General features: G+C 37.0%; 1 protein-coding gene across 1 annotated transcript in view; it reads right to left on the reverse strand.

Moving 5' to 3' along the window:
* Positions 1 to 1,681: 1,681 nt before the first annotated feature.
* RABL3 (RAB, member of RAS oncogene family like 3) overlaps positions 1,682 to 12,443 on the reverse strand; it is a 56,044-nt gene continuing 45,282 nt past the window's right edge. The window contains exons 6-8 of the mRNA XM_516675.7: positions 9,144 to 9,215; positions 5,448 to 5,486; positions 1,682 to 4,887 (exon numbers count right to left, since the gene is read on the reverse strand). Coding sequence (XP_516675.2) covers positions 4,822 to 4,887; positions 5,448 to 5,486; positions 9,144 to 9,215 — 177 coding nt within the window. The 3' untranslated portion in view covers positions 1,682 to 4,821. The remainder of the gene's footprint in view (positions 4,888 to 5,447; positions 5,487 to 9,143; positions 9,216 to 12,443) is intronic.

Below are 12,443 nucleotides of genomic sequence, written 5' to 3' on the forward strand. Positions count from 1 at the left end.
CAAATTTTGAAAACCATCACAACATAGTATAAGTGCTCTGACAGGAAAGAGCCCAGGGATCTAGGGGAAGCACTAGTGGGCACGTAGCCCAGACGAGCAGAGCCAGGGAGGGCTTCCCAGAGGAGACTATGTCTGAGCCAAGTCCCATAGAGTAAGAGTTGGATAGAAAGTGGAAAACATTACATCCAGGAATTGCTACAAGGTAATGTGAAGCAGGGTGTGACAGGTCTACAGAGTAATCACTCCAAAACGGAGTTAGGCATCAGAGGACTCCAGGACAGATGTCTCCGAGAAAAAGATGGAACGCAGAGATTACCTGATATACTTGATGGTACTGAGCGAGGTTTTACACCTTGGTTGGAGTTTAGGGGTTCCATTCTTTGTCATTAGTTATTGATGACCTTGGTAAAGCTTAGTGATTAGCCAGCTGAGAAAACACAGTACTAGAGAGGGGGCTGTGTGTAAGATGGCAAGGCACTGGTTAGAAATAAATATATTTGGATTAAAAACAGAACCCAGGGGAAAAACAGTGGCAGTAATAAAAATGATAGCAATACATGAAAGACAAATACTTGTTTTGCCAACAGAAGACATGACAATCATCTCATGTTTAATTTGGCATATGTAGCTTTGAGTGGGGAGGAGTGGATCAGTTCATTAAGGTGAGATCAGGTTGAGGCAGCCAAAGATGCGCTTTGATGAATTCTGCTATAATGGCACTCATAAAGTAGAGTTCACAATCTATATTCCCTACTTTTTGATGAGTTTATTTGTCTTTCTTAAAGGCTAGATCCTGACTTATCTGCATGAGAAAAATCTGGCCTGTCTGTTAAAAATACAAAATCCTGGCCTTATCCTATACATATAGAAAGGGGAGAGTAAGGGAAGAGAGAGGAAATCCTGGAATCTGCATTTTCAGCAAGCACTTCAGAGGATTCTTACACACTTTAGAGTTTGAAAGCCCTCCATGTGAGTCCTTAATGGAGGTGCAGATTAATTGTAACTGGATGTTCAATTCCTTTACTATGCTATGGAGCAGCCCCAGCTGACCCTAACATCAGATATTTTGTGTAGGCAAACATACTGTGAAATATTTGAGACACAGGGTTAGACTTCCTGCGACCCTTCCTCTCCCACCACAGTGATTTAGCTCAGTCTTGGGACTGCGGAGAAATGAATTTCTAATTTCCTTCTCCTCCTTTCCCCAAAACAGACTCCTCCTTTGAATTTTAACATATATTAAACCAATGCAGACACCCTGTTAGACCTTTAAAGTTCTTAAAATAGGATGTTACCTGTGCTTTAAAAAATTCAATTAAGCCACCATCTAGTAACCCATACAAGGTCCTACCTATGGTGGGTGCTACTGCAAACTATTGAAATGAGGACTCAGAAACTCTGATTACAGGGAGCAATTAGGAGCTCTTCACCTCAGTCTGATGTCCCTGCACATCATTTCCATGAAGTTCATTGTCAGAATGAACAGAAAAACAACAGTGTCAGGGCACCTGGATTATATCATGAATGCCTCAAGTTTGAGGAATTCTAAGAACCCGAGCTAAAGCTAATATGGATCAACTCTTTTGGGAATAGCTTTTCTTAGAGCACTGTAGCGGAGAAGAGCTTTCTTTCTTCACCCATCACTAGGTTCACAAATGAGGCACCTATAACGAAAGACAGATTATTGAGAAAAGCACACAAATTTATTTACTGTAAGTTTTACACGACAGGAATCTTCAGAAATGAAGACAAAAAATAGGAAAACTTGTGTATTTTTATGTACAGTCTTATGCAGAAGTATAATCAGAGGACAAAAGGACATAATCTAATGGTAATAAACTGTGGAGAACTTAGCAAGTCCTATTTGTCCAGATTCTTCTTGGTGTCTCTGTATCCGTGAGGATAAAGGGTACCTATGGAATGAAGGTTTTATGATCTACTTCAGGGAACAGCCACTTAGGGTTTATGGCCTGCTTCAGGGGAGAAGGGGTAAGGGGAAAGTATGAGAAACCTTGCTTCTGCAGTTTTCTCAAATAACAGGGTGCAATATTTTGGGGTTATGTGTCCTGAATCCCATCAACGTTAAGATAGAGAGACCAGCCCAAATCTTTAGTTGGATTCCAGCTAAGTCTTGTACACCTAAGGGACAGAGGAGTAGTCATATATATGCCTTCATATCTGGTCACCTTCACAATGAGTCAGAAAATTGGTTAGACACCGAAATCACAACAGAAAAAAAAAATCTTTATTTCTACCAACTTATCCCATCAAGAGAGTAAGATATACATATGTAAAGAGATGGAGTCCCACTCTGTCATCAGGCTGCTGGAAGGCAGTGGTGCAATCATGAATCACTGCAGCCTCAAACTCCTGAGCTCAAGTGATCCTCCTGCCTCAGTCTCCTAGAGTGCTGGGATTATAGGCGTGAGCCAGCACCTGGCCAATTATACTTTTAAAAAAATATTTTGACATTTATACTTGTTTATTATCTAAAAGCATTTTTATGAATAGTTCTCAAGAAGTCCTAGCAAAAATTGTGCTTCATTCTTTTTTGAATAACTCTAGCTAATAACATTCATTTGCGCAAAAAGCCTTATTATGCTGCTGCTAATAATTGCAACAAATTTACCTTAGATTATTAAAAACTATTTTTTCTTAGAAAACTATAATTCAAGGAATCAAGCTTGGCTGCAGAAAGTAATGGAGTTGAGGAATACTGTTAATTTTTCCAGATTGACCCTGCAGTCATCAGCAATAGTTTACTTTTATTATTTATTTATATATTTATATATTTATTTATTTATTTTCTTTTAGTTGGAGTCTCACTCTGTCACCTAGGCTGGAGTGCAGTGACACGATCTTGACTCACTGCAACCTCCACCTCCCGGGTTCAAGTGATTCTCCTGCCTCAGCCTCCCAAGTAGCTGGGATTACAGGCGCGTGCCACCAGGCCTGGCTAAGTTTTGTATTTTTAGTAGAGACAGGGTTTCCCCATGTTGGCCAGGCTGGTCTCAAACTCCTGATATCAAGTGATCCACCCACCTCCCAAAGTGTTGGGATTAAAGGTGTGAGCCACCGCGCCTGGCCTATTTTTATTTTTTAAATAAGATAGAAAATAAAAAAATCAGGATGAATTTTTTTAAAATTAAAAGAAAGAGGAAGAAAGAAGGAAGGAAGATTTATTTCTTGAAGGAGAAATACAAAGAGCTTAATTGGGTTAGGTCTCTGGGTAGCATTTGGTTTCTACTTCCCAACTGTACAGCCTATGCAACAACATACTTGTGACCCATTCTACATACAGATCATGATTTGCATAGCTTTCCTTTGTGTCAAAAAGAAACCAGGGCTATGTCCTTTCAAAGAGGAAGTAAAGAAAGGCTGGAGAACAGTCTAGCTGATGAAAGCTGCTTTAAAAATCCTTTTCCAAATTCCCAAGACTGCCTTTCTAAAAGGACTCTCTAACATTCTTATTTTAATATCCTCTTGCAGCATACCTTGATTTCCAAGATACTTCTGAAACCTAATTAAAATGGAATAGAAAGTGAATTTGGTGTTTTCCACCTATTTTTTAAATGAGAAATGAAAACTGTATATTTATTATTGTTATTTAAAAGTATGGAGCAAAATCAGGAGTGCAGAGACCTGCAGCAGAGCCAGAGAGAGAATATGGGTGATAAAGTGTTGAATAAATTGTTTTTAGAAATCAAATTCATATACTCAGGAAGAACTGGGGCAGAGAAGATTAAGCAAGCAAAAAGATAGGTTAAAAAAAGTAATGATGAACAATTACGGACACACACACACACACACACACCATCCCCAAAAAGCTTTGGAGTGATTATGAAATCCAAGAATCCTAGTTCATAATTCATGTAAATGTGTTGCTGTGGAACTTATTTTTACTTCTCTCCATAAATACATTGTTGACACAGAATAATATTCTTAGTTTTCTGATTATAGCTAAGGGACATTTCAGGAGTTGACTTTTCCTTAAAAAAACAAATGGAGAGGAGGCTGTAAATGTCTCTCACTGCCCTTGTGCAGGTCTTAGATTTTACCCCACCTATTTCCAAACAGAAAACCTAGACTGCATATAGCAGCAACCTTAAGAGTGAGGGAGCTGTCAATTTTTCACATCATTTTACCAGAATTCTTTTTTTCTGGTATTGCTGTTCTCTATGTATTATTAATTTGTATTTATATTTAACTCTGGCTATTAGTCCGCCTCTTCCAGTCACTGAGCCATTTGCAAAGGAGAGAAGAGGGAGACAAGGGTTGCTATTATTAGGCATTCCTGTGTGTGACAAGGGTGGAGACAATTAAATAACACCATTTTGCATCTTTGAAAATGACAGAGATTGTTTGAGGTAGACAACTCAGGGCTGGTTAACAAGACCGTTCCCCTCAAGAAGGTAAAACAATGGAGATACATTTTTGAAGTACTTAATTAAGCTTTCAGCAATGAGTGTGGGAAAATTACAGACCCATAAAAACCCTCCAGTTCTAGGCAAGAGTAAATTTTCTCTGCAGTACACTGTCATTGCTCATTTACTGCATCATTTTGACAACATCTCATATTTAAACAAGGCTTTTACATAATCTATACACAGGGACAGAAAGGTAAGGAACACAGAGAACAGGGACAAAGTTTGGACCTCCCGTATTGTCACTTCCTTTCATTTTTCCATTAAAGGGTAAGGCTGAAGGGTAGCATTTTAAGATGATTTTGTTAAAAGGCTGTGATGGTAATAATTGAACACAGCAAGATGAGCTGTGAAAAACTGCCACTGCTTGCTCACTCTTCCAAAGGATGAGTGTAATTCAGTCATAATGAAGGCTCTTTAATGTTCCTGCCCCAAATCTTTTCCGATCAGGAAAGCCTGGAATCTGTAGGCAAGAAAGATAATTGCATTAAGTCTCAAGCAATAAAAGTTCAAATACTAATAGTAATTTTTCCCTTCTTTTCCATTTCTGTATGTCAGCCTGTTGTTTCTTAAAAAAACAACTTTCTGAGGTTTTACTCAGAAAACCACAGATTAAATAATAAAAATAAATTTTACCAAAATGGAAAACATTTCCCAACAAATTGGTGATAGTGTCATCTAAATCAGAAAGAATGAAGGTAAATCTCATAATACCTACTAGACTTTTACAGAAATTATTTGTATTGTGACAGACCCTGAACGTATACTCTTGGAGTCCCAAGCAAATTATTTTCTTCTTCTATTTTATAATGTAATCTTATTCCTAGATTATATTTGTTTCCTAGATCCTTATTTTCCCTTTGTTCTGATTTTCTCCTTTTGTATTTAACAGGATAGAAGGAAATCAGTTGCTTGTGCCTATAAAGGGCTTTCCCCAACTTTTTAAAACTACTTCTGAACTTAAATTTGGAAATCACCTATCAAAATTTAAGAATCTATTTTATCAAGAAAAGAGATACCAACCTGATTACCTTCTCTTAAAAAGTATCTCTTCTCTATGACCTGTGAAAAACAAAGATTTTAAAGGCTTAGCACACATACCTGCAAAAAGTGGCTAACTGCAACGACCACTAATGGTACTAAAAGGAATATATCCAAACTAAGAATCTTTTCCATAGCAGTAGACATGTAGTACAGTCAGCTAAAAATCTGGTGTTAATGAGATCAGAATTGTGAGAGTATTTCCATAAAAGCCTGCCTCATTCCAAAACGCATTAATGATAGATCAAAAAATAAATGAATAACAAAAACTAAATAATGATAGAATGATATAAGATCCTATGCAATTCTTAGAGTATGACAGCAAATCTGACTCTAAGTTTCCTAGCAGTCAGTCCCAAAAGGTACTAAACAGCATTCATAAAATAAAAAAAGCACTTGCCTGCTACAATAGTCTTGTCTATTTCTTAAATAGGGGACTGTTTAACATAGCAAACCACCACATCCCTATAGTAAGTGGTGACAAATTCTATACGTCCTCAATATAGACAGATGACACAACATCAAAAGCAGTCTAATGACTGTTGTAAATTGTCTACTTTTTTTTAACTAACTGCACCCTTACTTCAGTAGTTTCAGAATTACCTGCATTTGGTAAGTAGAAAAAACATGTTCAAGCAGCAGATGTATCTGCACAAATCCATCACCATTATTGAAAAGAAACCCTCAAAATATATGTCCAAATGTAGTAAGTTTAAGAGCACCATGTTTTCATTTTTTCCCAAAACTGCTGTAAACCCTAAAGAGCACCATGTTTTCAGATGATGAAAAACATTTTCAAGAATAATAAATTCTGTTCTGACACTTGAGAAACTGCAATGGTTACAGAGCAAGTATTATAAATGGTCTCTGATTTAGGATGGCTTGACTACGATTTTTTGACTTTATGGTGGTGTGAAAGCAACATGCATTCAGTAGAAACTGTACTTTGAGGGCCCATACAATGGGCACTTTTTTCACTTTCAGTATAGTATTCAATAAATTACATGAGCCATTCACAACTTTTTAATAAAATAGGCTTTTGTTAGATGATTCTGCCTAACTGTAGGCTAACATAAGTGTTCTGAGCATGTTTAAGGAAGGCTAGGCTAAGCTGCGATGCTTGGTAAGTTGGGTGTAATACATGTATTTTTGACTAACAATGTTTCCAATTTACAAGGGGTTTACTGAGATATAACCCTATTGCAAGTTGAGGAATAGCTGTATTTTCTTTACATAGACCTGCTGTGATAAGAAAAGTTAATCGGATAATAATACAGATCAGCTGGAGATGAACTCTAAGACATTCAAATCTGAAATTATGCAGCTAAGAGTTCCTCTGAATGAGAACAGACCAGCTTGCTCTCTCTGGTGCGACAGCCATTCATCCAGATTCAACACCAAGACCATTCATCCAGATCCAAGACCAAGACCAGCTTGCTCTCTCTGGTGCGACAGCCATTCATCCAGATTCTTGCTGTCTTGGAGACTATAGCTGGATTATTTTTAGCCACAAGACACCAGGGCAAAGTTGCATTCACTTACCCCAGAGGTAGAAAAGTTGGTTTATCATTAGTGTACATCTTAAAACAATCCCACAAAAACCAAGAAGGAGACTGATTCCCTTTCCTCTCTATGGCAGGACAGGAAAATCTGATTATTCTGGAGTGTGAGGAATTACTACTAGTTGAAAGAGGCTGGAGAAGGAGTTAGACTTCCTTTTGGAGAATAAATCTTTTTTGTTTGTTTCAGATGGAGTCCTGCTCTGTCACCCAGGCTGGAGTGCAGTGGTGCGATCTCGGCTCACTGCAAGCTCCGCCTCCTGGGTTCACGCCATTCTCCTGCCTCAGCCTCCTGAGTAGCTGGGACTACAGGCACCCGCCACCACACTCGGCTAATTTTTTGTATTTTTACTAGAGATGGGGTTTCACCATGCTAGCCATGATGGTCTTGATCTCCTGACCTTGTCATCTGCCCGCCTCGGCCTCCCAAAGTATTGGGATTACAGGCGTGAGGCACCGTGCCCGGCTGGAGAAGAAATCTTTATGCTAAATTCTGGAAGAACTGATGTATAGAAAACTGGATGAAATTTGGTTGTCACCTCCTTTGGTTTCAGGCAACCACCTCAGTCTGGAGGTCTGGCCAACCTCCTAACCCACATACATTTTGTTGTGATTCAGGCAATAAAAGAGAAGTTACCTTTTTGGTTTTGGTCATAATTCTTTACCCCTGACTTGCAATGTGTACTCCTGATTTTTAAAAAAATAAAGCCTTGCCTGACAACTCGGATTATACCAATCAATAACCCAGTTTCTCTAGGATGTAATTTAGTATATCTTATTTTTTAATTTTAGAACTAATAAAATTTTAAATTTAACATACTGTGGGATCTTTCCAGGTCAGGGCAGATCTATAAGATGTTGCTCATAAGGGACAGAATTTTGTATTGATGGAGCCATAGATCTAAACCAAATGGAAATTCTTATATTTTAAGTTTGAAAACAATGTGGACAGAAAATCTGGCTCCTTGCAGTGCTACACAACATTTTTCATGTCATGGCACACGTAGAAAATGCTAATATTTGTATAGCACACTGGAGAAAATGGAAGCGGTTGCCAATCACCCAACCCCCCCACCCTGAGGACCCTGGCTGCTCTGAAAACTGAGGGAAATCAGCATCTAGGCACATCTGTACCCTATTTCCCACATATCAGTTAAGAAGTTTTGCAGTGAAGCAAAATTTTCCTACTGGCCTAATATTAATCGAGGAGGGTGCTGGAGCTTATCTAGTGCTGATAAAAAGGCCAAATATTAAATCCCAAATTATCTAAAGGTGGGGCTTATCCAATGCTGAACAAAAGGGCCAATTATTAAATCCCTAAATAGTTAAAAGAAAAAAATGATTGATAAAGAAGAGCTATGGGGAAGATGATTTTCTTAGGAGATGTCACTTAAAAAGAAATATAACACAGGAATTAACCTTTTTCAATAATACATGCAGAAAGACATCCTATTTTACCTTACTATGCAATGTCAGCATTGGACAAACAACTTAAACTTGGTCAATACTATGTGCAATAAAGTTGTATGGCTTTGTGAAGGAAAGACAAACAGTGCTCTAATTTACCAGTATGCTGAGTCATTCTACCTTTTCCTTCCAGCTGAGGACAATAAAACAATGTTAGCAGAGAGTCAATAATTGGAATGCAAATATTTCTGAGAGGGAAACACTGGGAAATCAAGAAGACATTACCTTAAAAGGTAACAGTAACATTTATGTAGAGAATATTAACAGCTAGGAGAGCAAAAAGAACTCAGGGCTTTAAGCAGAATCTCCTCAGTTCAGCGCCTTTATGGGGGTGGGAGGGTGAATAAGTGAAAAAAAGAGCTAGAAAATGGGTAAGTAGAAATTCTTCTAAGGAGAGGAATTAGATATCTTTTTAAAACCCCCATTTAAATCCAGTAGCTTTTGCCCTTTACTTAGAGAACACTGGTGGTGGAATAAATACGTCAGCAGGCCTTGGGCAATTATACCAACAGATAAGAGAGATCAAAACAAGGATTATTCCAGGCTGTGAAGTTTTGGACAAAAAAATAAAGGTCATAGGATTCTACGAAAAAATTTTAAACTCTCATAATATATAAATTAGGTTTAAAAATAACTTAATTGAAACCATTACCTTATCAAAAAACCTACTGAGCTTGACAGCATTGGAAGAACCTGCAGCTAAGTACCGTGGATTTGTGCAGTCCTAGAAGATAAAACATAAGATCCACAATTGAAAGTTAGGAAACACAAGCTCGTTGCTATTCATAACTTATCCTGTTGCACATTTCTATAGGCATAATACTATTAGGCACAATACTCTCACAAAATATTCAAATAATTTTCAAATTATGGTGCACAAAGGAGGAAAGTATTAAAGGAAAATAAGGTCACTTAATCTTTGTAATTTAAACAATTTTAGAGTATACCAAATCAATGTATTCATCATCAAATAATTCATAGAGGAAGACAAGATTACTAATATTTTACTAATAACAAAACCAAGGTACTACTGGAGTGACCTACCTACATTTACCCTGAAAACCAGAGAGAGAGAGCCATGAAAAACAGTAAGCATTTCACTTTTAGTACTAGTTAATCACCAGTGCTCAACTAATTTAGTACTATGCAGTTCATATGAATCGCAGAAAGCATGAAAATAAGGATTTAGAGGTGCAAAGAACAAACAGAACAATTGCCAAGGATTTCTCTTTAGATGCAAGGTACTACATCTTTTGGTAGGCCACAAAGATATATTATTTTTGGTAATAAACATCTACTACTATTGTTTGATAATAAAGATATATTACTACTCTTTGATGGAATTTTATTATAGGGAAAAAAAATGGGCCCAGAAGGGACAAAACGATCTGGAACATTAATCATTACAATAACTTTAAAACCTTAAAAGGCCTACTATCCGCTGGAATTCCAGTCTGTTTTTTTTTTTTTTTTTTTTTTTTTGGCTTGTCACCATTGACTTGTGACCTTGAGAGATAGAGTACTTTGATTTTTACCTGAAATGTACCTAAGACCAAACTATAAGGGCTACCATGTAAGCTCCTTTGCAAGTATGAAATTTTGTCTTTTAGCTATAGACCCTCTGTGCCCCTAGAAATTACTGAAATTACTATTATTACATTTATTCTGTTTTTGCAATCTCCAGGCCCACATGATTCCTTTCTAATGAAGCCTCCTATTTTATTCATATGCAACATTTCAAGGCTCACACTTTAAATTTTAGCCAGAAATGATAATACATTCTCTAAAACCACAAAAAAGAGAGGCTACAACAAAGTTGTCAAAGATCACAGAGTACTAGAAATCAGGGGTCTTCAAAGCCAGCAAGCTCTAAATCAGAATATCCATCCCAACATTTCTACTCTGTGTAACACTGGTTAGGGTACTAAACCTTTAAATTTGGGCTTACTGATTTGTGGAATGGGGATAACAATATTTTATTTCATGGGATTTTTGTGAAAAATTAAATAATCCATACCCGGACATACTGGGTAGTAAAATATTAGTCCTCCTCTCTTCAATCTAAGAAAATGCTAGCAGATTGAATTTTCAGGCACAACAAGCACTTACCATAACAAAGATAATTCCATATATGGATTATGTAGACTGAAACATCATTGCACAAACTATGGTATTTGAAATAGTGTTTGAACACATTTCTACAGCAATTGGGGCATATAAGAGGCAAACCTTAGATCTGTGGTAGAAATGTTTTATAAAATAGATATTGATTAGCTAGTCATCAGAATGTCAAAAGTTTGAGACAATTCTAAATAGAGCTGAAGTACTAAATACAAAAACTAAAGCAAACAACAAGCAAACAAAAAAACACCCCCAAAACCTTAATTCTATGGTTCCATAATTTCAGGTCGACCAGCCTAGAGAAACACTATGATTTTTGGGATAAGAAATTTAGAGCTGAAAGAGCCATCTGCCATTTATCATGGCTGAGGGAAAAGCCTGAAAATTAATAGCTCCAAATAGCTTGACTGAGCTTGAGAAAGGACTATTAACTAGGGAAGATACTTCAATATGATCGCTTCAAAGTAAATACATAACAGAGAAAAGTTTTTACAGGGTACAATAAGCCTAACAGGATTTTAGAAAATAAGTAATGGTTCACCTATTTATAATTTAAACAATTTGCATTTATTCAGGCAGTTATTTATTAACTCTGATTCCACCTTTGATGTATACATTTGTTAATTCTTACTTTTCTACAGTTTTAAGGAAATTTATACAGTAACTGATGTTAGCACTAATAATGTTACATTAGTTTTTATTTGAGGCTTTATATTTAATTGCTGAATTTCTGATTGCTATTTCTTTTTGAAACCCTTGTATTCAATTTTCCTCCTCATTTTTTCTTCCCTGCATTCTCTGACCCTCTCCTATTGTTATTTGTGCTGTGTTCTTGAAGCTGTACACTGATAAAGGCCAAAAACATGTTATATTTGAACTCTTTGGAGACTGTATGTGCTAAAGTCTCACTGCCTGAGTACCTTTACATCTGACTCACAGTTAAAAGATGGCCTTGGCTTTGTAAGGCAAATAGGAATAACACACACACACACACACACACACACACACACACACACACACGCACACACGCACACACGTGATTATCAGAGAAACCCACAGGCACTAGAAACAGATACATTCTAAAATATATTAAAAGTAAGCGCTGAAACAAATTAAGTGTTTTCAATGGTAAATTTCTCTTTGGAAATAATGTTCAAAGTAATCTCAGCACTTCTTCAACAAGAATATTATATATCTAGCAAGAATCCTTTGGAATATCATGGTTCAGTGCTGACTACCTGGGGTATGCACATCAAATATTCCATTGTGGCAGCTGAGAAAAATGAGGGGCTCTCCGCTGCAAAGCAGAATGTAAAAAACAATGGAATGGCAGGCAGAAGCTGGGGGTAGAGGTGGGGCTGAACCAAGCAGTGTTCATAAACATTGATTCATAGAATAAAGGCATCAGAATCACCCGAGTTATTTGTTAAAACTGCAGATTCCTGGTCCTCCTGCCAGGCTTGATGAATAAAAAGCTCCAGCTGTGGGACAGTTATTCAAAATTTTCCATAGGTACTATTGGTAATATAAATACACAATCAGATTTGGGTAACTGTTGGTCTAGATGATTTCTAAGAGATTTTTCAGCTGCCAAATTCTCAAGGTGAGTTGAAGAATTAACTAAGTAGAAAAGAGGCTTAACTGTAGAGCACAGACTCTGAATCAGAATACCCTAATTGACCTGGGTAAACTTCCTTGGTCTTGTTACCTCTCTCCTTCTTATCTTTAAAAAGAGGATAGTAATAGTACCTGTCTTATAGAGTTGATTATGAAGATGATGCATGTGAGATAATGTATGTAAATAACTAAAACAGTTTTCAACCCATAAGTG

The sequence above is a fragment of the Pan troglodytes genome, chromosome 2 (assembly GCF_028858775.2).
Source record: "Pan troglodytes isolate AG18354 chromosome 2, NHGRI_mPanTro3-v2.0_pri, whole genome shotgun sequence".
In the NCBI taxonomy this organism is placed as follows: domain Eukaryota; kingdom Metazoa; phylum Chordata; class Mammalia; order Primates; family Hominidae; genus Pan; species Pan troglodytes.